Source organism: Podarcis liolepis (assembly GCF_965112155.1).
Source record: "Podarcis liolepis genome assembly, chromosome: 3".
In the NCBI taxonomy this organism is placed as follows: domain Eukaryota; kingdom Metazoa; phylum Chordata; class Lepidosauria; order Squamata; family Lacertidae; genus Podarcis; species Podarcis liolepis.
The window spans coordinates 15,322,631-15,349,207 of NC_139557.1; the positions used below are offsets into that span (position 1 = coordinate 15,322,631).

Here is a 26,577-nt window from a genome sequence, read left to right on the forward strand (position 1 = left end):
GAACTTTGCTTCAGGATGAGAACAGAAATCATGCTCCGGTGGCGCAGTGGCAGCAGGAGGCCCCATTAGCTAAAGTGGTGCTTCAGGTTAAGAACAGTTTCAGGTTAAGAATGGACCTCCTGAACGAATTAAGTACTTAACCCGAGGTACCACTGTATTGGAGCCTTCACCTTCCAGTGAGCACTCAGGGCTGATTTCCTGAAGAATGGATAGGTTTGATCTTAAAGTCTTTACAGCATTGGGCTTTCCTTTCGCTTCCAGGCATATCCGCAACTGAGCGTCCTTTCGGCTTTGGCCCAGCCACTTCATCAGCTCTGAATCTACTTGTACTTGTCCCCCGGTCTTCCTCAGTAGCATGTTGGATGCCTTCTGACCTGAGGGGCTCATCTTCCGGTGTCATAACTTTTATATGCCTGTTGTCTTTGTCCATGGAGTTTTCTTGGCAGGCTTACTAGCTGCTTTGCTTCTTAATATTCTCTGGTTGGCCTCTGTTATTTTCTCCTACCAATAGGGAACCTACGTAAGGACTCAATATGGGCTTTTGGATGCCCCATAAGGGAAAAGGGCAGGTTTTTGTTTACAACACCTAAGACCCATCCATTTTGAGATCCTGTTTCCTATGCACAGCCACCCGTTTGCATCTAGGAAACCTACATGCAGGACAACACAATGGTAGTAAATCCCGTTGATTGTCTGCAGTGCCTTTTCTGACAAGTGTTGTCATAATATTGACATCAAACCAAGTCCTCATCTCGTACAGCCATGACTTCTAAGAAGCCCATAAACAGGGTAACATGGAGATGGTCATCCCTTGAGTTTATCTGCAACATCTGCTACTCAGATGTACAGTCTCTGTCCATGAAGGGTGTTTTTATTTGTTCAAATATTTTCATCCTACAGCCTTATATTTTTCAAGGCGCTTACATTACAATTTAAAACTAATGCAGAACGACATACTGTATCAGGGCACATTAAAACAATTTACTCACACATAAAGACATCTCCAGACAGCCCAGCTGTTTCATGTAGATGGAATGGACTGTCCTGTGATCCTTGGATGAAGAAATTTAATATGTAAATAATAAATTAAAGCACGTTGAACAAAATAAGAGCCTGGCAGTACTCCATAATGTGTCAATTGTGCCATGGAGCAGAGCAAATGTGGAGCATTTAACTCCCATTTCCACTTTAGAGGGTTATCAGAGCATTTGGTATCCAAAGCTGCTAAGTCTGTTGTTATTTTAATTTTGTCTCAAGAGAAGCAACCGTATTGCATTCCTGCTATTTTCTCCCTCTAGTGTAGGTCCTCTGCTAAAATCAACAGTTGTGTTTCAGTCCCAAAACCAGGCTAAAAGCCGGACTGAAATGGGTACAGACAATCCGTGTAATCCCAGAATGCTTGGAGTTGAGCCAACATAGAAACTGGATAGACTATCTAGTTCCGAAGGTTAATTCATGTGCCATGAATCTATATGTCTTAAAAACAAAACAAAACAACAACCCATGAACAGTCCGGCTGGGTCAGACTAAAAAGGTAAAATTAGTCCAGCATTCTGTTTTCAACGCTGGAAAACTGGTATTTAAAAAAAAAAATTGACAAGAAGGGCATGAAAATAGCCTTCCTTCATTTTTTGGGCCCCTTGTTAACCTATTAGAAGGTATGCTGCTGTGATAGGAATTTTATGGTCTTATGTTCATAACTGCACATACATAGATCAACACAGGAAGACCGACCTGGAACCATTTTGATTCCTAAACTGACCAAATCCTTTCTCTGCAAGGTTAAACTGGAAAAGCCTCCCCATTGTCTCTTTCCTCACAAATCCTGTCTCAAGGATATGTCTGTTTGAATAAGGTGTGAGCCTGTGACCTGGCCCAGGAAATATGTATTTTACCACTACAAAAGAATGGCCAGGCTCCCCAGGCAATCCAATCAAGTAACTTGCCAGACAGGAGATAAACTGTGATAGGAGAAAAACAACATTTAAATTTCTGTGATGTAGGTGGGATGTATCTGAGGGGTGGTCATAGGTTACACCCCTTCTGTGATGTATGCATAATGTTTCTGGGGGTGGTCTTGGTCTAGAGGATGGGAATTTCAAAAGTCTTTATAAGCCATTGCACAGCATTTTTGGGGGTCCTCTTCCTCTCCTGCGTGTGAGGGGAGCACCCTGTTGCAACAGATCAATAAAGATCAAGCTTACTGGCTGCTTTGCTTCTCAATATTCTCTGGTTGGCCTCTGTTCTTTTCTCCTACCAATAGGGAACCTATGTAAGGACTCTATATGGGCTCTTGGATACCCCATAAGGGAAAAGGGCATATTTTTATTTACAACACTGCCTCCATATGTGAAAGTTCCATCTAGTTCTTATAACTAGCGGGTGCAGAAAGTAACAGCTGCCAACATGTGTGCCTTGGAGAAAGTGGCATATAAATGCAATACAATAAATAAATAAATAAAATACAGACACCATTAAACTGGGGACTAGACACATTCATGGAAGACAAGTCTCAATGTCTAGCATTCCTTATGGCTGTGTACTACCTGCAGTATCTGAGGCAATATGCTGCCTCTAAGGCAGGGGTCAGCAAACTTTTTCAGAAGGGGGCTGGTCCACTGTTCCTCAGACCTCGTGGGGGGCCAGACTATATTTTGAAGAGAAAAAAGAACAAATTCCTATGCCCCACAAATAACCCAGAGCTGCATGTTAAATAAAAACATTCTACTCCTTTTTTAAAAATAAATTTTTATTAGTTTTCCATACAATTATACATTTTTATCCAAATTTCAACAAATTGTCTCTTTTTGAACTTCCTTCAGCGTCTCTGACAATCATCCATGTTTATATCTTTAATACACATTCCCTTCATTCGTATTGCCATTAAACTTCCCTTCTCCATCTATTTCTTATTATCAATACTTCTCTGTTTTTACAGTGCCTCTTGAAATCCCACTAGCGTTGTATTCACGTCACATACATTTTTCAGATAATCTACAAACTTTCCCCAGTCTTCGATGAACTTTTGGTCTCTGGTGTATCTAATTTTCCCAGTTAGTTTGTCCAATTCCGCATAATCTGTCAGTTTCATTCTCCATTCTTCTATCGTCAGTATTTCCTCTTGTTTCCATTTCGGGTCCAACAGTATTCTGGCTGCCGTAACTGCATATTGGAAGAGTTTACAGTCTTTTCTTCTTATTTTCTTTCCTGTAATCCCTAAAAGAAAAGCCTCTGTTTTTTTTACAAAAGTATATCTTAACATCTTTTTCATTTCATTATAAATCATTTCCCAAAAGCTTTTCACTTTCTTACATTCCCACCACACATGAAAGAAGGTTCCTTCTTTTTCTTTACATAAAAACACACATTCTACTCATGCCGATTCCTGGACTGTCCATGGGCTCCGCCCCCTGGGCCTTAGTTTGCCTACCCATGCTCTAAGGACTAGGGAACACTAGCAGAGAGTGCTATAGTGCCCATATCCTAACTTGTGGGCTTCCCAAGGGCATCTAATGTGAGGACAGGTTGTGGTCTAGCTGTGACTTTGGCCTCATCTTTCTTTTGTCCATGAATTTGCCTAACCCACTACAGTGGGACCTCAGGTTACATGCACTTCAGGTTACAGACTCTGCTAACCCAGAAATATTACCTCGGGTTAAGAACTTTGCTTCAGGATGAGAACAGAAATCGCGCAGCAGCGGCGTGGCGGCAGCAGGAGGCCCCATTAGCTAAAGTGGTGCTTCAGGTTAAGAACAGTTTCAGGTTAAGTACAGACCTCCAGAACGAATTAAGTTATTAACCCGAGGTACCACTGTACTTGATCTGTCATGTTCTACCATTTAGAACAGCACCATTTAGAACAGCATGACTCAGGTCGTCTAGTGGGGCATTTTTCTCTGAGCTCATCCTACAGCTCTCCTGCAAAGACCAACACACAAATGCTGGTGACAGCATAAAAGTTTCCCAGAGAAGTGGCACTTCCAGAACCTGCATTGCTACTGGTAAAAGCACTTAAAGGTAAAGGTAAAGGGAGCCCTGACCACTAGGTCGAGTCGTGACCGACTCTGGGGTTGCGGCGCTCATCTCGCTTTACTGGCCGAGGATGCTGGCATACAGCTTCCGGGTCATGTGGCCAGCATGACTAAGCCACTTCTGGCGAACCAGAGCAGCGCACGGAAACGCTGTTTACCTTCCTGCCAGAGGGATACCTATTTATCTACTTGCACTTTGACATGCTTTTGAACTGCTAGGTGGGCAGGAGCAGGGACCGAGCAACGGGAGCTCACCCCGTTGTGGGGATTCGAACCGCCAACCTTCTGATCAGAAAGTCCTAGGCTCTGTGGTTTAACCCACAGTGCCACCCACGTTCCCCTAAAAGCACTTAACTGGTTTTTTAAAAAGGTCACAAGAACCCCATAGGAATATAGTGTGCACTACCTCTTACCTGGATGCCAAATCCCTACATCACTTTCCGTTTGTCTTCAACAGTGTGAGAGTGCTGTTGTCCATCCCTAGTTCATACATAGCAAGTTTCTGCTTATGAACCAATATGGTGCAGCAAGTAGAGTGTTGGGAAGGGATGCAGGAAACTCCAAACCAGCTTCCAGCAAGAAACACAACGTGGTTCCTCTTGGTCAAACCATCTCCCATCTGTATTTTCCGCTCAGAAATATTGTGAAGCTGAAACGGTGCTTTAAGCTCCTTGGAAGCAGTAAAGAAGTTGCCAACCACACTCCTAGTTTACATTTCGGTATTTAGTGGAACCAGTGGTTACACAAAATAGTAAGCATAATTGTAAATACAGTGGTACCTCAGGTTACAGACTCTGCTAACCCAGAAATAGTACCTCGGGTTAGAACTTTGCTTCAGGATGAGAACAGAAATTGTGCTCTGGCAGTGCGGCAGCAGCAGGAGGCCCCTTTGGCTAAAGTGGTGCTTCAGGTTAAGAACAGTTTCAGGTTAAGAACAGACCTCTGGAATGAATTAAGTACTTAACCTGAGGTACCACTGTACAGTTGTACCATGGATTACAAACATATCAAACCTGGAAGTGCGTGTACCGGTTTGCAACCTTTTTTTTGGATCACACCCCATTTTTTTGGGATTACGAACAAGTTTTTTTGGGAGACCCCACTGGCAAAAGCGCGCCTTGGGTTACAACCTCTTTTGGTTTACAAACGGACCTCCGGAACGGATTATGGTTGTAAACCAAGGTACCACTGTAAGACAAAACTGTCTTATGCATTTGCTTTTGTAGCTGGAACCAGCATGACCTTTTGCCTTTAGCCTATATTAAAATACTTCTGATGGTTTCTATGCCATTTGAATTTCCTCCAGCCATTTCAATCACCTGTTTTGCTTGTTTCGAAAGCAGACAAAGCTGAGACATGCTACTTATAATCCAGCAGAGGTAGGCATAGTTAGATAGGCATAGGATTGCTCCCACAGCAGCTGTAAATTCCAGTGACCTCAGTAAAACATGCATGGGATCAAATACCACTTCCTTGGTAAGCAACAGTATTTGTAGCAATACCTTCTTATGCTCTTCCCTTTTACCGTTACTTTGAGATGAAGGTGCAGCTGCTCAAAAGCCTGGGAGATTTATTTCCTAAGTGGGACAGTAAATCCCCCACATCTAACAGAATCTTATTTTGCCCCTTGTGCTATGTTTGATGAATGTTAGGGTATCACAGAATTAAAACTCTAAGCCTGCTAATCAAACAAGTTTCAGTTTCAGTTGCCTGCACCCATGTACATCTATGACCCCTATTTTTTTGAACCAAATATTAAACCAATCAATTGATCTTTCAGTCAAAAAGATTTCCAGTTTTGTACTGATTGAAAACTCTTTAATGAAGTTAAGGGAGACAGATTCCATCGTCTTGGAAACGAACCAGAATCACAGTCATGGGTAGGCAAACTAAGGCCCGGGGGCTGGATCCGGCCCAATCGCCTTAGAAATCCAGCCCGCGGATGGTCCAGGAATCAGCATGTTTTTAAATGAGTAGTCTTTTTTATTTAAAATGCATCTCTGGGATTTTTGTGGGGCCTGCCTGGTGTTTTTACATGAGTAGAATGTGTGCTTTTATTTAAAATGCATCTCTGGGTGATTTGTGGAGTGTAGGAATTGGTTCATTTTATTTTCTTTCCAAAATATAGTCCTGCCCCCCACAAGGTCTGAGGGACAGTGGACTGGCCCCCTGCTGAAAGTCTGCTGACCCCTGATATCATAGTGTTACCTCCTGCTGCCGCACTGAGGTGGGGCCCTCTTTCTCACCTGCCTCATCTCCGGACCTTGGGCTCCCTGCGCTCGGCTCAGCTCCTCTTTCCTGGCCACCCCGAGCAATTGAGCGACAGACCTACCCCTTTGGTCTCCACCTCCTCAACACCAAGTATATTGAGTTTTCTGCGGGGAGATCGGATCACCAAGAGTTACTAAGCTTTTTGTGGGAGATGGGCAGTTCCAGCAGCTTCTTCGGGAAGATAATTTGCTTGTTGTTTTTTTAACACCTGTGCATTGCATTGAATATAAGATGACCCCCAATTTCCAACTAAAAATGAAGCAAAAAAATTGTCTTATACACAGAAAAATACAGTAGTTGGCAACGGCTTAATTGTGCTTTGCAGTGTGGGAAGTTGCTTCAAACCTGAAGGTGAGCTACGGATGGCCTTTATGGCAGAAATGAAACTTCTCTTACGGTCAATACTTTAACAACCCTTTAATCATTATTGTTTTATTTGGCCCACTGAATTGTATGTAGGGTCAGATGCCCACAGCACACTCAATTCTATGAAATGCCAGTGCACACTAATACTGGAGAATGGCTTCTGGATTCCTCAGGAGAAAACCTGTATTAAGTGATGCACTCAAGAGGGAAGAAAAAAGGTACACTTGTGAGCTTTACTCCTGTGAAAGGATGTTTCAAAACACCTGTTTAAAATCTCTAGTACATCTGACATCTTATATCGGTAGTAGCGGGTAGCAATACCAGGCTGGGGGGTGTTTGAAACAGAAGAAAGCGGTGATTTTTAAAAACACACAGGATTGATCAAATAAGAACATTTTTATTAATAGGGAAGCTGTTTTTCTGCAAGAAGAGACATTGGGCAGAGCAGAAAGCCTAGACAAGCAGTGCATGGAACTTCAGAGTAGCCTTATTTATATAGTAACAGCTACATTAAAAACAACCCATTTCCTTTCAGACAAGGATACTACGCTAAGGTGCAGTTCTGTTTTTTCTCTGCCACAGTAGGCAAGCCCTGCCTCTGCCCAACCCAGGCCCTATTGAAATCCCTTCACTAAAGCAGAAATCTGTTCCCAAAAGGAGGATCCATAATTAAGGGTGGAATATACACAGTTCAGGCACCCCATGGGCCTCATCGTGCCACCCTCAAGCTGCGAGACATGGTTTCTAAACCTTCAGAAATCACTGCTGTGCTTACTCCCCCCATTCAATAAGAGCTCCATGAATCCCCAGGATGCACTTGAAAATGTCACTGACCCCGAGGAGCTGTTCCGAAATAAATTTTTGATCAGGTGATAATTTCGCTAGTAGGACGCCATCACTAAATTTATACATTCAGGAAATTATGTATAGTATACTGCAAAAACACAGTAAGACATAAATCTGCCCACAGCTGCTCAGGAAGGTCCATTGGCTCCCAAGCTTCGGAACATTGCCCTCTTCCTGCTCCAGTCCATGCGAGACAGGGGAATTATTGCTTTTCTTCCTTCTGATCCCCAGAGCTTGAAGAGCTTCCCGAACTCTCAGAACTTTCCCGCTCGGATGCCATCTGAAGAGGGGGGAAAAGCAGTGTTAGATCAACAGGGCACCGACTAACAGGAGGATGTAAGAACAGGGCTCCTTCTTACTTATTTCTTCCTGGCAAGCTGAGCCACAAGGAAGAGTGTTGACTAGACCAAAAAAATTAATTCTTTACTTTCGCCAAGTGCTCAAATAAATTATGGCAATTTGACATCTCTATCTGCTACTCCAATCAACAGAGCGGAGGAGCCTGCAATCTTCTCCCTTAATCACCAGATCTCAAGATGCAAGCATTCAAAACTTGCACTACATTTTTTTTTCTTCCAATCACCTCTCATTCCTAAGGTCAGCTATGATCAGCTAGTACATCAGCAGTGTCCAGCAATCTCTCTCAGTTTGACCGAGTGGCTTTGCTTACTTTTCCTTTACCCAGCTGGTCTTTTACTTGCTAAGACCAGGAGCACACATACAACTGGAAATTCTAAACCAGCTGCCCTTGCCCACCCTAATAAATAATAAGAACAATACCTTTATTGTCAATGTACAACTTGTGTACAATGAAATTAACCAAGCCCCCCCCCCCCATACATGACCCTCCTACCTTTTTATAGGCCATTTCAAAGAGTTTCAGGGACGCCTGCTGTAAGGTGGATGCTGCCTGCCTGATGTTCTCGCCGGTTTCGCTGTCTTTACGAGCTAGCAGTTCACGCATTTTCGCAATTTCTTCTCTCAGTTTGTTGCACTGTAAAGCAATTGCAGAGAAACACATGTCGATGACCCTTTCGGCATTTATCAAAGCGGATCTTGACCTCAACTACAGTAATTAGAAGGTGCCATCAGCTCCCAGGGTGGAAGGAATTTTATCAGCAAGGGAGAAGCCATGGAAACCAATCTGCCTGCCTTTACCCCCATTAGTTAAAAAATAAATCACTTGCCTAACAAGTTTATGTTCTCCTAGGTCTTGCTGCAGGTGACTGAAGTTTAAAGTCTATTTATATGATTTCTATCCTACATTTTCTCCAAGGAGCTCAAGGTGACATACATGGTTTCCCCCCACTGATCCTCACAACAACCCTGTGAGGTAGGTTAGGCTAAGAGACACTGACTGGTCCAGGGTCACCCAGTGAGCTTCATGGCCAAGTGGGAATTTGAACCCTGGTCCCCGGTCTTAGCCCAACACTATAACCACTACATGATCTCTCAGACATGCATGGACTGCCATAAGCATCAAGGTCAGTTCTATAACATATTTAAAAATTGGTTGTTTATTCCAGCGAGTTCATGGCGAAAAGGTAAAATGTACTGAAATTCACAAAAATAATGAAAACATGTAGATCGGGCTTCCTCAACCTCAGCCCTCCAGATGTTTTTGGCCTACAACTCCCATGATCCCTAGCTAGTAGGACCAGTGGTCAGGGATGATGGGAATTGTAGTCTCAAAACACCTGGAGGGCCAAGGTTGAAGAAGCCTGGTGTAGATGCTGCTGTTGTGATCAGCTTCCCTCCCCACTGGTCTCCTAGAACCAGAAGTAGAATGAAGAGGGCGGGGCAGAGACAGGCAATTTGGCATGGTCTCAGATTGCTTGGGAAGGACTTGGGAGAAATAGCAGCTTTGGGAAAGGTGGGGAACCTTAAGTCTCCACAACCGCCTCATAGGGGCAAGATCTATCAGGACAAGTTGCTATGCTCACTATACCTGGTTCCTGAGTCGACCTAGTTTCCCTGAATAAAGAGCTAAGTTCATGGAAGCCATGTGATTTATTGCCAATTTGCTCCCGACATCCTGAAATGTTGTCATGAATGATAATAATAATAATAATAATAATAATAATAATAATAATAATAATAATAATAATAATTATTTATTATTTGTACCCCGCCCATCTGGCTGGGTTTCCCCAGCCACTCTGGGCGGCTTCCATAGAAACCAAAAATACAGTAAAATATCACAGATTAAAAACTTCCCTGAACAGGGCTGCCTTAAGATGTCTTCTAAATGTCAGGTAGTTATTTATCGCTTTGACATCTGATGGGAGGGCGTTCCACAGGGCGGGCGCCACTACCGAGAAGTCCCTCTGCCTGGTTCCCTGTAGCTTTGCTTCTCGCAATGAGGGAACCGCCAGAAGGCCCTTGGCGCTGGACCGCAGTGTCCGGGCAGAACAATGGGGGTGGAGACGCTCCTTCAGGTATACTGGGCTGAGGCCGTTTAGGGCTTTAAAGCACTTTGAATTGTGCTCGGAAACGTACTGGGAGCCAATGTAGGTCTTTCAAGACCCGTGTTATGTGGTCTCGGCGGCTGCCCCCAGTCACCAGTCTAGCTGCCGCATTCTGGATTAGTTGTAGTTTCCGAGTCACCTTCAAAGGTGTAAACCATGAACATTGCTGCATAGCTGCCTCACCTTCACTGGCAAAGCAGCAGAAAAATCAGTAGGTGGGAGAAGCAACCAGGGACTGTAATTTTTGCTTTGCACAAGACCAACCACACAAAATCAAATTTTGTTACTCTAATGGATTGATCATAAATTTAGCATCATCACTAGTTATTAAGAGAACAGAACAGCATTTGATTCTCATAAGAGTTCCCTTCCCCCAAGTTGACTTGGCCCCTTCATGGCTTTTCCAGCAACCTTTCTCACACAGGGGATACTACCCCAATATAACAAAAGCTTACAAGATTTTCTCTTTTTAATTTCTTGGGAGAAGTCTGCATTTATTATCTCTGCCAAAGGCTTTCTGGAATTAAAATTAAAGATCATGAATTGTTTTAAAAGCCTTTTCTCATTATTGTAGGCTGCTTAGTTTCTCCGGTGATAAATTAGCACAGCCAGGAAATTGCTGTATGAAGGATTATACAATTTAGAGAGCATTAGTTTTGCACATTCTGACAAAAAAGAGAAAGCAAATTCAGTACATGCCCAGGCAGCGTGTCAAATCCAAACACAATTAATTTTAGACTGAGACAAAAGAAAACAATTCGTTTACCGCAAGGCAGAACACCTACCTCATCAGCAGGTAGCTGATCTTTGAACTCTTCCATTTTGGATTCTGTATCATGGATTATTCCTTCTGCCATGTTTACAGCTTCAACACGTTCCTGAATAAAACAACAACTTTGGTGAAATACCCCATTTGTGCCCCTAACACTCACATATCAATGAGGATCATGAAGCTGACACAGAATTAGGCATCTAAATATACTTCACCCAAATGTAACTCTTCGGATACTCATTCATTCATTGTTCTGTAAGCAAACATGCTGCAATTCTATCAAGGATTTTGAAAAGCGAGTGTAGCATCTATTTTAGTTTGAGGACCTAGACATCTGTTCCAAAGTTCTCCAAAGACATAACTGCATTGGGAATCAATATTTCAGTCTAAAGTCATCACTGCAAACTAACCTTTCTTCGCCTGTCTTCTTCTGCATATTTTTCTGCATTCTTCACCATATTCTCAATATCGTCTTTGCTAAGACCACCAGAAGACTGGATCACAACTACAGAAATATGAAACGGTATTTTGTTTACAGAATGCTATCTGAAACCAAAGCAACACATGCCTAGTAGGCATACAAAACCAATCCCGTAGACCACAAAAATTTTATCTGCCTGACCCCCACTGTAACATTATAACGTCTAGCATTTACACCCATTTGTTTAAAAATTGCCAAAGCTGACTTTCTGCAATCTGTATCTTCAATTTGTTCTTATTTTTTAAAGAGCTATAGGCCTATATTATTTGACTTTTTCTACTATCTGATGTAGTACTGTCATTTTTAAGAACAAGAGTGCTTATGTAACAGATCTCAAAGCCAGGAGAGACAAGCTTCTCAGTTGTGTTGTGCTCAGTTAGAAATCTTCCACATGTGTTTTCAGAATGATGTGTTGATAATAGCATCACTGCACACACTTGATTGGTTCTGGCCATGAGCAAAGCTCAGAGATCTTATCAAAAGCTTCCAGAAAAGCTCAGGTGGGAACTGCAAACTAAACAATGGCCACGTTTTATAGCTTGACAGAAGTTGCACACTAGTGTCTCCTTTCTTCTATTTTTCCTTCCTTCCCATGCTTTCACGATAGTCCTTTACCGTGCCTGACTGCCATAACAATTTCATCTGTTCACATTCCCCCTCCCCTCCAAAGAAGCAACTATCTAGCACACTTACTCTGTTGCTCCCGTCCTGTGCCTTTATCTTTTGCAGAAACATGAACAATTCCATTGGCATCAATGTCAAAAGTGACCTCAATCTGGGGGACTCCCCGTGGAGCTGGCGGAATCCCAACCTAAAATCACAAGGTGCATTGTTGATAACCAAGAGGGAACAATTACTAATAAGCTTTGCGCCTCCTTATTAATTATGCAATAAATAGTAAGCATTTGAGATCAATTGCTGATTCTACTTGCTACTCAGTGAAGCAATCTAACACTGAAGTAGTACTGTACAATCTAATATTGATCCCTGATCAGATGTCAAACAGATAAACAACTATTTGACTTTTAGAAGATATCTGAAGGCAGCCCTGTTCAGGGAAGTTTTTAATGTTTTATTGTGTTTTTAATATTTTGTAGGGAGTTGCCCAGAGTGGCTGGGACAACCCAGTTTGAAGGGTGGCATATAAATAACAAGATTATGATGATTTCCACAACTCCTTGTAGTTGGCATCCATCTGCCTTGGAAGACAAAGCAAGAGTGCACCTTTGGTAGTAAAGTCAAAATGCTGGAGCGTTACAGTGCCTGCTGTGGCTGTAGAGACTAGTATGGGAAAAACATATTTTATTGCAGGTAGGATAGATGAAGGCATCTGGGCTTGCTGAAAACCCACTTGCAGGTTAATGCTTATTTGAAGGAGGATTTTCACTCAATGAGCACATGCTTTGCATGCAAAAAGTTCAAGGTTCAATTTCTGGCATCTGTACGCAGGGTGGAAAGACATCTAAGAGAGTTGCCGCCAGTGTAAACAGTACTTAGCTAGATGAACAAACACAGTTCCCTGTGTTTTTATGCTACTTTTCTATGCTATGACTTACACTCATTCATAGAAATGTAGGGAAACACCCAGTGTCAATCAAACTCCAAGTAGACACACTTATTTCAATGGGTCTACCCTGGCTATGAATTAGTATAGCAAGTCCTGTACATATAATCTGCACATGACAATGGCAAAATTAACGCTACAGTTCATTTTTTCCAAGTATTGTTAAAAGGAGGTGCTAATAACTTAGGTAAAGGTGAAGGGACCCCTGACTGTCAGGTCCAGTCGTGGCAGACTCTGGGGTTGCGGCGCTCATCTCGCTTTACTGGCTGAGGGAGCCGGCGTACAGCTTCCAGGTCATGTGGCCAGCATGACTAAGCTGCTTCTGGCGAACCAGAGCAGCGCACGGAAACGCTGTTTACCTTCCCTCTGGAGTGGTACCTATTTATCTACTTGCACTTTGACTGTGCTTTCGAACTGCTAGGTTGGCAGAAGCAGGGACCGAGCAACGGGAGCTCACCCCATTGTGGGGATTCGAACCACCGACCTTCTGATCGGCAAGTCCTAGGCTCTGTGGTTTAACCCACAGCACCACCCGCGCCCCTGCTAATAACTAAGCTAGGCTGAAAAAATAATGAACTCTTCTAACATGTTCTGGGTGTGTGGTTTTTTGCTGCAGAAAAGGTTTGTTTCTGTGCAGCAATGTCTTTCAACCCTAGTGGGCAAAATGAAACTACTTCCTATAATTTTCATACCATTGCGGCAGATGAAAACAAACTTACCAAAGTAAATTGGCCAAGCAGCTTATTGTCACCAGCCATTTCTCTCTCACCCTGATGCACTTTGATCTCCACCTGAGTCTGTCCGTCAGCAGCTGTAGAGAACACCTGTCAAAATAAAACACATTTGGTATCAGCAGGGTTACACAGCAGTGTTGTGTAATTAAAAACAGCAGCTGAAAGGAAAGCCAAAAGGATAGAAGGTAGCCAAACCAATACGAGACAATGTAATTTCTTCCTAATAATAATAATAATAATAAAAAATCTGTACCCCGCCCATCTGGCTGGGTTTCCCCAGCCACTCTGGGCGGCTTCCAACAAAATATTAAAAATACATCAAAATGTCACACATTAAAAACTTCCCTGAACAGGGCTGCCTTCAGATGTTTTCTAACTGTCAGGTAGTTGTTTATCTCTTTGACATCTGATGGGAGGGTGTTCCACAGGGCGGGCTCCACTACCGAGAAGGCCCTCAGCCTGGTTCGCTGTAGCTTTGCTTCTCACAGTGAGGGAACCGCCAGAAGGCCCTCGGCACTGGACCTCAGTGTCCAGGCAGAATGATGGGGGTGGAGACACTCCTTCAGGTATACTGGGTCGATAGTACTACAACTATCACAGCCTCGAACTTATTAGCTACTGGAAAGCATAATATGTACTAGCAAATGACTGAAGTTCTGGGAGAAAGTATCTTATTCCCTAGAGTTGTAAGACAAAGCAGTGCTCCCAATGGACCTCCTACTCCCTCCACCCTTCCCAGCCACCTGTCTACATAGCTATTGTTAGGTTCTTTGGGATAGCTCAGTTGGGAGAGCCGGAGACAATTAATCTCAGGGTTGTGGGTTTGAGCCCCATATTGGGCAAAAGGTTCTTGCATAACTGGGCAGCATACAACAGTTACATCCTTAAAAATCATAGCCATTGCCATAGTGGAGGAACAGCTTAGTCCTGCACGGCCTGCAAATTACGACGATCTTCAGTTTTTTTCTATACTGTCTAAACCTTTGAGCACAAACAGCAAGAGAATGATGGCCTCGCAACAGACCAAGAGGAATAGGAAGGAATGCTTTAGGGTCAGGGACATAGCATAAACCATAGAAGGGTACAAAGAACACACAGTACCATTTCACGCAAAGCAATACGCAGAACACTGTCTCCCATATACACACACACACACACACACACACACACCTGGCTCTTCTTGGTTGGAATAGTCGTGTTCCTGTTGATGAGCTTAGTGAAAACTCCTCCTAGCGTCTCAATACCAAGGGAAAGAGGGGTCACATCCAGCAGCAGCACATCAGTGACATCACCAGCCAGCACGCCTCCCTGGATGGCAGCACCAATAGCAACAGCTTCATCGGGATTAACTGCTTTGCTAGGAGCGCGGCCAAACAATTCCTGGACAGTCTGCTGTACCTGAATGGATTCATAAGACATGCATGCCTGTTAGGTTTTGGGGGGGCGGCGGCGGCAAGGGGTTAGAAATGGCAAAAAATCCCACTGGGTCTGCAGGTTACTCTACAGTAGACACATTCTCAGTTTCCCTCTAATTCTTGTAACAACATGCAGCCCAGTCTGAATAAGGAACAGAAGCTTTGAGATTTATATACATCATTGCACATATCTGCAGAAAACCACCACCATTCTCTTACGGGAGACAAATACAGCCTTCTCATATGCTAAGAGAAATAAAATTATAAAACGCTTGCCTTTTGGACCCACAGCATTCTTTTATATAACGATCAGCCCTATTCAGTTATTCCTCCCCCTTCCTCCAAACGATGGACTTGCCCCAGCCTCCCGACCATCCTCCGTAAGTTGTAGGGCTATCATCTCTAGTAGGCAACCCACAAGAGCAGCACAGGCTCCCCACTGCACACAGTCATCCTCCAACATGTGAAGGATCAACTGGGAATATGATAGGAGAGGCGGGCTGAGTGCGTTCATCCACGCTCTATGTGATTAACATGGGACAGAACACAAGACTTGGATAGGGCCAAGTGCTGTGCCTTCACACGACAGATATATAATAATAATTTTTATTTATACCCTGCCCTCCCCAGCCAAGGCCAGGCTCAGGGCAGCTAACAAGCAATAATAAAAACTAGTTGAATGAATACAACTTAAAAACAATAATACAACATTAAAATATTGAAACATTAAAATATTAAAATGCAGCCTCATCACAGGAGGAGGAAGGAAAAAGAAAGAGAGGGAGGGAATCAAATTGGCTCCAACCCAAAGGCCAGGCGGAACAACTCTTACAGGCCCTGTGGAAAGAAATCAGATCCTGCAGGGCCCTGGTCTCATGAGGCGGAACGTTCCACCAAGCCGGAGCCAGTGTTGAAAAGGCCCTGGCTCTGGTTGAAGCTAATCTAACTTCCTTAGGGCCCGGGACCACTAGGGTGTTGCTATTTATGGACCTTAAGGTCCTCCGTGGGGCATACTGGGAGAGGCGGTCCCGCAGGTACGAGGGTCCTAGGCCGTGAAGAGCTTTAAAGGTCAAAGCCAGCACCTTAAATCTGACCCTGTACTCCACCGGGAGCCAGTGCAGCTGGAAAAGCACTGGGTGAATGTGCTCCCATGGCAGAGACCCCGTGAGGAGCCTCGCTGCAGCATTCTGCACGCGCTGGAGTTTCTGGGACAGCTTCTTTCAAGCTTCAAGGAGCGAATTACAGTAGTCAGGCTTTCGTCCACAAACAAAAGGCACAGCAGCAAACCAACAGAATAATCTGAAAACAGGAGGACAGAAGCTTGAAAGAAATGACACCACTGTTCTTCTCCTGACCCTTCAGTGCCTCAGTGCTAAGTGAGGGCTTTTTGGAGCCTTCAACCGTCACGCATAAGCCTCTTGGCACACGTTGCCTCATTTATAACTTAAGAGAGATACGCTGGTGAGCTGGGAAGGAAGCCCAAAAGCAAAGACCTCGAGGAAAAAAAAACACAAACAACTCCCCCTGCAAAACAGACTTTAAATTCAAGCTACCAAGGTTTTAGCCACAGTTAAACTTTAACAGGCAAAGTCACGAGTGGCATAGGCAGCAGACAGGTAATGCTAATTTCATGCCAACACCATCTGCTGAGTCGCTACTCACTCCAGTCACCTTTGCTGTCTTAAGAATTAAGCAAGGTCCAAAGGGCACAACTGATGATATGGGGGTCCAAGTATATTAAGTCACAGGAAATCTATTATACCTTAGGCATCCTGGTCATGCCACCAACTAATATAACTTCACCAATGTCGCTCTTGCTGACTTCAGCGTCCTGCATGGCTTTCTGGCAAGGTGCTATTGTCCTTCTGATCAGATCAGCCACAATCCCCTCAAACTGAGAACGAGTCAGTTTCATATTCAAATGCTTTGGTCCTGAAGCATCCATTGTAAGATATGGCAAGTTAATGTCTGTCTGCAATGCAAAGAAAGATAAGCCATCAGAGATAAATAAAAAACAAACAGCACCCTTTCTGATCTGACTCTTTCCTCAAGTCTGTAAAGGTAACCAAATTGTTGTTCGTATTTATTCTGTCCAGACGAAGAATCAAGGACTTCTTTCAAACCAAATTTTTAACACACCAACTCAAAATGTACAGTAATTGTTTAGTTAAAACAAATCCTCCTTTGTTGTTACAGAGAAGATCTCTGACCAAACAGCAATGCTTGACTGCAAAGCTTGAATAAAAAATGTACTTGTCACACAGTTAAGATCACTAGAACAAGCTACAGCTCACTACATGAGCTACAGTTATAGGATATGGCACTTATCTATTACTCTGGCCAGAAAGAAACACTATTTATTTTTTCTCAGTAATAACTAATTCCCTCGGAGCACTGAAAAAGGCAAACCCATCAGTCACCAACATTTGGGAGTTCTCCAGTCATTGTACTGTACGTGATTAGTAGTTTACGCATCTGGTTAGGCTCTAGGAATTTCCCCCAAAGCAACACTTCCATTAGTGTATTATCACATTTATCCAGGACTGCAATACTTCCGCTACTGGGAAATACTCCCCACCCCTTGGTAGTGCTTTTGCTTGGAGTGAAATAATTCATTTACTCACCTGGACTGAGGAAGAGAGTTCACACTTTGCTTTTTCTGCGGCTTCCCTCACCCTCTGTAGAGCCATGTTATCTTTAGTTAGATCAACACCTGTCTGGAAAAGGACAAACAACATGCTCATAGTATTTTATTGTGACATAGCACAGCATTACAAAACCCACATTCTCTTACATGTTCAGTATTTGAAGTGGCTCTTCAAAATCACATGTGGTTTATAGCACTGACAGTACTAATTGCACATGTAACCACATAAACAGCACAGTACAGTCATACCTTGGAAGTTGAACGGAATACGTTCCAGAAGCCCATTCAACTTCCAAAACGTCTGGAAACCAAAGTGTGGCTTCTGATTGGCTGCAGGAAGCTCCTGCAGCCAATCGGAAGCCCCGTTGGACGTTTGGGTTCCTAAGAACGTTCGCAAACCAGAAAGCTCACTTCCGGGTTTGCGGCGTTTGGGAGCCAAAACGTCTGAGTATCAAGGTGTTTGGGATCCAAGGTATGACTATACTACCAACAACTTAAAAGGCTTTGCAGTGTATGTGATGTAACACATCAGAGATTTACCTGACGAGCCGATTTACTAATTTTCATTGTGTTAATGGATCTTTAAATAGCAAGGCTGGGAATTCTCTTTCTTTCATTCTTTTTAATTAACATTAGAACTAATGTGTCTTTTCTTCACTCCAGCTACTAATACTAGACTAGCTACATCTTGGTACACAAATGCCCTCTGTTGCCAAGCGATCATTTCCAGTCCCAGTTATGTTTTGCTTCTCAAGTACGCATCAGTCCTGCCCGAGCTACGTTTAACGGGAAAAGGTAAACCTTCCACTGCCACAAAATGCATGCCAAACGGTACTGGATGCTAACTAAATCTGGCAGTGCTGAATTGCCTATTAATGTCAACATTATATAATCCACTCATTAAAACACCCAGTGAGCACCCAAGCCTTTTCTACAGAGCACCTTCAATTTACTTCAATGAATTTGGATTGGCTGTTCACTAAACTTTATCTGACACGACTAACAAAGCGAGACTGACAGCCAAATTTTAGTTGCGTCCATAAAGAAAGGCACTGCACTGGAACTGTGTGCTCTGGGAGAGGCTTTTTCTTCTACATCCATTCCAGCCTCAAATAGCCATGCAAGGTTGGAAAGTATAACTGCCATCATATGGCATGGAGATCCATGGCTCATGACCATGCAGGCAACGTGTGTCAGGGAGCCATAGCCAAACACAGAACTACAGCACACACAGACCTTGTGCCCCCCTCCCTGCAAGTATACAGATACATGTCTCCTCCGGCTTCATACATTTTGTGAGGGAAATGCAGCAAACATGCCCACCACTGTAAAATGTGTGCTGGTCTTCAGAGAGTTAGGTAAAGGGACCCCTGCCTGTTAGGTCCAGTTGTGGACGACTCTGGGGTTCCGGCGCTCATCTCACTTTACTGGCCGAGGGAGCCGGCGTTTGTCCACAGACAGCTTCTGGGTCATGTGGCTAACATGACTAAGCTACTTCTGGCAAACCAGAGCAGCGCATGGAAGCGCAGTTTACCTTCCCGCTGGAGTGGTACCTATTTATCTACTTGCACTTTGACGTGCTTTCGAATTGCTAGGTTGGCAGGCGCAGGGACTGAGCAACGGGAGCTCACCATGTCGCAGGGATTCAAACCGCCAACCTTCTGATTGGCAAGCCCTAAACCACAGAGCCACCTGCATCCCTCCACGGTGCCACCGAGTTAAAATGTACTAAACACACACATCACATGTCTCCCTCTTGCTTATGTTCAAGAGGTGAAGACGTGTTTAAAAGTGAGCTACAAGAGGATTTCAGTAAGGCCAGTGGCAAAGGAGCAGAGAGTGCACAGCTTTATTGTCTTGGAAACCAGTGTAGCTCTTCTAATAAAGTTAGTCAGATCCATGCAGGTCTCCCTTTTTTAAGGTTAAATGAACACTTGAAAAAGCTCTCTGGTGGTTCCTTCATCTCCAGACCATGAGATACAAGCGACCTACCTCTCTCTTGAAGTCTTTCACAATATGCTGCAACAAGGCCTGGTCAAAATCTTCACCGCCCAAGAAAGTGTCACCATTGGTGGATTTGACCTCAAAGACTCCCTTCTGAATTTCCAAGACAGAAATATCGAACGTGCCACCACCCAAGTCATAGACTGCAATACTAAAGGGGGCGGGAGGGACAGAAGCATTAGCACCTTCAGTCATGGGGGACCACCAGTTTCTTCTTTTAATCAACGACTAACATGTTAAAGGAGTGAGGCTGTTGCAAGTTGCTTCATTTCATTACTTGGAATCTTAAGATTTCAGAGGATGTCCAATTTTTGCCGCACTGTCTTATTTAATTTTAATCCAACAAGCAACTTGTTGAAACAGAAGCAGCTGCTTATGAAGGCAGGTATCGGGAATTGAGAGGTTTATTTCCTTCTTGGCATGAAGGTCACTGTACTCTGCTTAGCTGCATGGAAGAGAGAATGCCACCAATTTCAGAGGTTTCCCTGCATCTCTGCTTACAGGAATATAATATTTTGCTATACTGAGCACAGAGGACTACATATGAAGGTATGCTCGAAAGTCTTTCAGTTCCATTGTTTGCCAAAAAACTGGAGGAAGCCGCCCAGAAGCTGGCAATTCACTTATCTGACCTAAGAAACATGAAAGCAATGAAGTTCAAGTTTTCAGAAGTTTTATATACTTACACTTTGTCTTCAGACTTATCCAAGCCATAAGCTAGTGCTGCAGCTGTTGGCTCATTTATCACCCTCAAAACATTCAATCCCGCAATCTGCCCAGCATCTTTAGTAGCCTTGGAAGAAAATAATGGCGTGTTGAAACATTGCTTGATTACAAAAAAGGCCTATGTTTCCTCTGCAAAATAACTTTTGAGAACTCTTGTAAAGCAACTATAAAGGGGAAGTGCTATAATTCAGTGGCTAGAGAATCTCCTTTGCATGCAGGTTCCATATCCAGCCCCAAGCTTCACTTAGTAGGACTGAGACTGCCCCTTTTCTGAAATCCTGGAAGCTGCTGCCAAGTCAGTGTAGACAATACTTAACTAGATGGCCCAAGGGTCTGATTCAATATAAAACAGCTTCCTAGGTTCTTAATGGAGTCACATGCATTTTGGACTTCAGGCATTAACACACCCATGGAGAAACATATATGGAAAAGTATTCATGTATATTACTGCAGCAGAAGACAAGATATTGGAAACAGCCACACAGATGAAGTAAATTCAGATTTCAGCAACCTTACCTGCCTCTGAGAATCATTGAAATAAGCAGGGACCGTGATGACAGCATTTTTTGCCGGGTGCCCCAGGTAATTTTCTAGTAAGTAAAAAACATCATTTAAAATAGGTTCATATATAGACATGTCAAAGCAGAGGTTCCAATCTGGATGGCTTCCAGCTAATGAAATGATTACCGGTATTTAGACTCTATGAAAGATTGGGAGTGGGTTTGCTTATTAAAATATTTGAATTTTGACATTCCTCCAATGAGTTCAGGGCGACATAGAAGAAACAGTCCCATTTCCTCCTCACAACCACCCTCAGTGTAGGTTACACAGAGCTTCTGACCGGGCTCCTAATATTTGGATTAAATTTGAATCCGGGTCCCTTTGGTTACAATCTGACACACTAGCAAATCACCTACAGTAGCTCTGTTAAGTAGAGATAAAACATGGAATATTTTCCTGTGTGTTATCCCTTTCCTACTCAGGATGTTTTTGATGCTTGATGTTTTACTATGTTTTATATACAGTGGTACCTCGGGTTAAGTACTTAATTCGTTCCGGAGGTCCGTTCTTAACCTGAGGTACCACTTTAGCTAATGGGGCCTCCTGCCGCCGTGCCCTGTTCTGTTCTGACCCTGAAGCACAGTTCTTAACCCGAGGTACTATTTCTGGGTTAACAGTCTGTAACCTGAAGCAGCTGTAACCAGAGGTACCACTGTATGCTGTAAGCCACACAAAGTGGCTGGGAAAGACTATGCATGACTGCAAAATACAGGTTTATGAAGTGCATACTATCCCCCCCCCATTGCCTTTCTCCTCTTTCTTTTATAATCCTTAATAAAATTAATTCATTTGAACCCGGGTCTTGACTGGATTCTCTACCACCAAAGGGAGAGAGCTCCTTCCATGCTGCTCACGGTTCTTAAGTCAAGCAAAATGCTTCAAATTAAGAGGGCAAGATGAGCTGGTGCTGGACCAGTGTACACTGTGGAAATTTAGCTGGGAAACCCACTACAATCTGGTAGATAATCCACGGGTCATGGGCACCTTGTTGGTGTGGGGATGCTGGGTCCCTCTACTTCCCACACTCCCAGCTCAGATGCTTTACAGTACAAACCTGCTGTCTCCTTCATCTTCATCAATATGAAGGCACCAATCTGGCTTGGGGAATACAGCTTTCCATGAGCTTCTACCCAGGCATCGCCATTAGAAGCACGGACAATTTTAAAAGGAACGTTTTTGCTGGAAGTAAAAATATTTTTAAAAGGTTACAGAGCCTGTGTCAACAAATCAATCATGCATAATCACCATCACTCCATTGTTCTTTAATGAAGCAACAAAGCAGGCAAAAGGACAACTCTAAAAGAACGAATGTTGCATTTCTATAAAACCACCTCTAAACTATTATACGACAGAGACCCTCTAGTCCAAAGTCCAATCTTGGTCAGGAAAATTGGCCAGTGAAGGCCACTTTCTTTCATTTGTTTTATTTAGATCATCCACAACTACATCTGGAGCTTACAAAGCTCCACAAGTGCAAATATGTTTAGGTTTGCAGCACAGCTTGCATTAATAGAAAAGATAACTTCCTTACATATCCTTCTGCACTTCCGAATCATCGTATCGCCGCCCAATTAGTCGTTTTGTTGCATAGAATGTATTGGGGGGATTCGTGACGGCCTGTCTTTTAGCTGGCATGCCAACCAATCTCTCCCCATCGCTTGTAAAGGCTACAACAGAAGGGGTCGTCCTGGCACCTTCTGCGTTTTCCAGCACCTATGCAAGATAAAAGAAAGCCAACAGTGACTGTAGTTGAAGCAGCAGAAACTGGGTTTTTCTATTTTATTGTCAGGAAGGATTGGTTTTTATTTAAGACTATACATTCCTTTGTGGAAGAGGTTCCTCAAAAATTGGGGTGTACATTTTAAAATAAACCATGAAGTGGATAAGCAGTTATTTTGAACTCACTTTCGCTTGCTTCCCTTCCATGACTGCCACACAAGAGTTGGTCGTGCCGAGATCAATGCCAATGACAGCACCTTTGATTGCTTCTGATCTGAAAAGATAAATTTAAATGTATTTTAAGCAAGAAAATGTCTACCTTCCATCGTACCACAAAAGCAGCAAGTCTACTACTGTTCTTCCAGCTGCATCATAGTTAAGACTAGTGACTGCATTATAAGCAGTACAACAAAAAGATCAAGGCCATACTTTATTTTGTCCCTAATCTATGCCAAGCACGCACTTCAGCATATTTAACAAGCACTTTAACTGATTCCAGCTTTTCAAAGGCAAAGTTATGGTTTTGGCCACCACTACTCAGAAAAACAGAATAACTTTATAATGGGGACTTCCTATGACCCTTTCCACTACCGCTGTTTCACACAGCAGTATGCTGAGAGACAACTGGTAAGGCACTTGTCCTCCCTCATCACTAGCCAGAGAAAATTCTGGATTGACCCAGGTTGCTTACAGCAGTGCCCTGCACCCTAACAGCACAACCTCGCCTTTGCTCCCGGAGTTTGCCAGGCTGGGGGCGGGGGAAGCCCGAATTTCCCCCGACCCCAGCCCACAGAACGGGTCCGGGAGCGGTGGCAAGGTTGCGAAGCCTTTGGAGCGCAGCGCAAGTTCCCAATGCGCTCCAAAGGCTTCAGGGATAGCTGCCTGAAGCCTTTGGAACGCAGCGGGACCTCGCGCTGCGCTCCAAAGGCTTTGGGTTCCTTTCGCTGAAGCCGGGAGAGCCTTGCCCTGAAGCGTGGAGAGTGAGAGGGGTCGGTGCTCACGACCCCTCTCGCTCTCCATTCGCTCCATAGGATGCACACACATTTCCCCTTAATTTCTGGAGGTGAAAAAGTGCATCCTATAGAGTGAAAAATATGGTAATTTCCCCCTGGAAATCCCTTGGCGCTGGGATCCATCCTCCTGCGTTTTGTAGATGGTAATATACTTAAAGAAGAATTATGGAAGACACTAGGATTTAAGTCTTTTCTCCAACCAGAATCCATGCCCAAGCAAACCGCTAAATTTTCATGTCAGTATTAACAGATTTCAGAAAACGGGTTATCTACACAAACTGAAATTCTCAGATTTTTATTTTTTCTTGAGAGCGAGACTGCATTTCCCAACAATTACTTTTTTTTACCAAAAAGAAAACAGTACGAAGCTTAATACTTGTTTGGCATACGTGCCCCCAACGTATGAGCCAGTCTCACCAGAAATTTCCAATTCTGTCACCCGCCATTTCTTTTTAGTTATTGTCTTTCTTCCCTCTACTTTTGGAGAAAGAGCTCTCAAGAAATGTTTGGTCTTCACACCACCCATGGGTTCTTGATAGGACTATAGCTTTTCCAAAAGCAAAAGCTTTGAATGCCTACAATCTGAGGAACGAATTGACATCTTTGTGATGCTCCTTTTAATAGTGAAGTAAAAATTTGCTTTTGCACTTTCAGTTCACATTGCCATTTCAACAAATAATGCTAGCTTGTTCCGCTATGTTACTTACGCATATTGCCTGCTTGTTACAGATCTGAGGATATCTTGACTTAAGCCATTCCAGAAAACCTAAAAAACAAATGAAGCTAATGAGATGTATTCATAAACAGCTACTATATGTCAATGAAAATGAACCACCTTCTGCCACCACTGTTAATGCTCTTAAAACTCAAAAACATGTCTTCCTATGAGAAGACTGTACCAGTTAAAAGATTGATGATGGCTTCTACTTGGAAAACCTCCTGACTTCTGTAGTTTTTATTGCCCTACCTGCTACAGCCAGTTTACATTCTGATCCTATGCATGTTAACTAAGAAGTCCCACTGAGCTAGATGGAACTTACTCCTAAGTAAGACCACACAGAAATTCAGCCTCATGAGCTATATCAAACACACCTGAGCAAGCTTGCTTTCCAGGGGCAATTCCTTACTAAGATGTAATCTCAAGCATACTGCTTTTCAGTTCCCAAGCATCTCCCACCTTACCAATTACTACTTCAACAAAAGCCAGTTTGGTCATGACATATGCAGGTCCCAATCATTCTAATCCACCAGGGCTAATTTTGCTGCTTCCCACGTCCTGAAAAAAATTGATTTTTAACATAACCTTTCAGATCCTTATCTACCATGCTAAATAATCACTGTACCTACTAGCTAAAGCATGGGTAGGCAAACTAAGGCCCGGGGGTCGGATCTGGCCCAATCGCCTTCTAAATCCGGCCTGTGGACGGTCTGGGAATCAGCGTGTTTTTACATGAGTAGAATGTGTGCTTTTATTTCAAATGCATCTCTGGGTTATTTGTGGGGCATAGGAATTGGTACATATTTTTCCCCCAAAATATAGTCCAGCCCTCCACAAGGTCTGAGGGACAGTGGACTGGCCCCCTGCTGGAAAACAAGTTTGCTGACCCATGAACTAAAGGGCAGAAAGCAAGGAGGCAGCTGTACTATTCCCATTTATTTTAAAAAAGGTCCAAAATCCAGCCTTGCAGCAATACTTTTTATTAGGCCAACCAAAATAATCAAGAAACAGTGCATAACAGTTACATAAATTATACGGCGCGTTACATAAATTATTTAATGGAGATCCTCCCCGCCCCCCACCCCACCCGCTTTAACACACGTGCGCTCCTCACTGGATGCTTGAACCCCTCAGGCCCTCGAGTCGGGCAAGGATCTGACACCCAGCGGCAAAAAAACCCTCATTTTTTTACCCCCCCCCCACACGAGCAAAAAAGATTATTTGAAAAATCAGCAAAAAGCCGGTCAGATTTCACGAAGCACGTGCCTGCCTTGACACACGTGTCCTGCGCGACACACGTGAGCCGCGGAAAGGTCGTGGGAACTAGCCGGTTTTGAGGCAGCGCGCTTCCGAGCTCCAACCCAACCCCCAACCCGCCTGAAGGGCACGGAAGGGGGCCCTTCTTTTCTGAGGGGGCTCCCGAAGCCCTTGCCCTCCCCTCTTCGCTCGTCCGTCCCTCGCGCCTTCTCCCTCTCCGCCCAGGGCGCCTCACCTGCGCAGGCCCTGCGGCGGCCCCTCCGCGGCGCAGAACCAGCAAGCGGGCGGCAGTCAACATGGTGGTGGCGGCGGAGGCCTGAGGAGAAGCGGAGAGAACTGCGCGCGGCCGCTGCGGGTGCTTTCTCGAAGCCTCTGGCCCACGTGAGGGAGGCGAGGGGGCGTGGTCCAAGCGCGAGCGCTCGCGTGCGTCGTGCGAGAGATGGGGTCCTCCGCCTTCCCGCGGCTGTCCTAGCAAAGCGCCGGGGGAGAAACGCCCGTGTCAGGAAAACACACAAGCATACACGTGCCTCAGTATGGCTTTGAAACGCACCAGTTTCTTTTTGTAAGGTTTTTTTATTGTTTTGTTTCTAATTATCCCTCAAGGAATGCATGGAGAAAAGTGCCGCATCAGGCACTTTCCTAAGACAGCTTTGTGGATGGGCCCTTGTGGGGCGGCAGCCGCCGCGCAACGCCTCAAGGTCAAAGATTGATTGATTGACGCACGACGGGGGAAGGCGGGACCGGAAGCCGGCTTTTTCGCAGGCGCAGGGGAAAGAAGGCGGGGGGAGTTTGCTGGGGATTTCTAGCCGCGCGTGCGCAGTTCGCAAGCGCCTGACGAAACGGGCTGCAATGCTACGCACGCGGCTGGACGCAATGGGATGTACTAAATGCGCAGAGTTAGGACCGGTTTGCGAGAGTTCGCCTCTGGGAGGTCGAGAACAGAGGAAGTGATGAAATTCTTCACAGGGTGGCCATGGCTTTTAA

General features: G+C 44.1%; 1 protein-coding gene across 1 annotated transcript; it reads right to left on the reverse strand.

Annotated features, from left to right (window-relative positions):
- Positions 1 to 7,045: 7,045 nt before the first annotated feature.
- On the reverse strand, positions 7,046 to 26,368 carry HSPA9 (heat shock protein family A (Hsp70) member 9). Its single transcript, XM_083493785.1, has 17 exons — positions 25,829 to 26,368; positions 24,326 to 24,384; positions 22,792 to 22,879; positions 22,418 to 22,599; positions 21,941 to 22,065; positions 20,842 to 20,915; positions 20,286 to 20,392; positions 19,588 to 19,750; positions 17,573 to 17,665; positions 16,711 to 16,920; positions 14,704 to 14,931; positions 13,519 to 13,623; positions 11,929 to 12,046; positions 11,165 to 11,259; positions 10,768 to 10,860; positions 8,368 to 8,508; positions 7,046 to 7,794 (listed from the first exon to the last, which is right to left on the reverse strand). The coding sequence occupies exons 1-17, from the start codon at positions 25,889 to 25,891 to the stop codon at positions 7,717 to 7,719; spliced, it is 2,022 nt and encodes a 673-aa protein (XP_083349911.1). The 5' UTR covers positions 25,892 to 26,368; the 3' UTR covers positions 7,046 to 7,716.
- Positions 26,369 to 26,577: the final 209 nt, after the last annotated feature.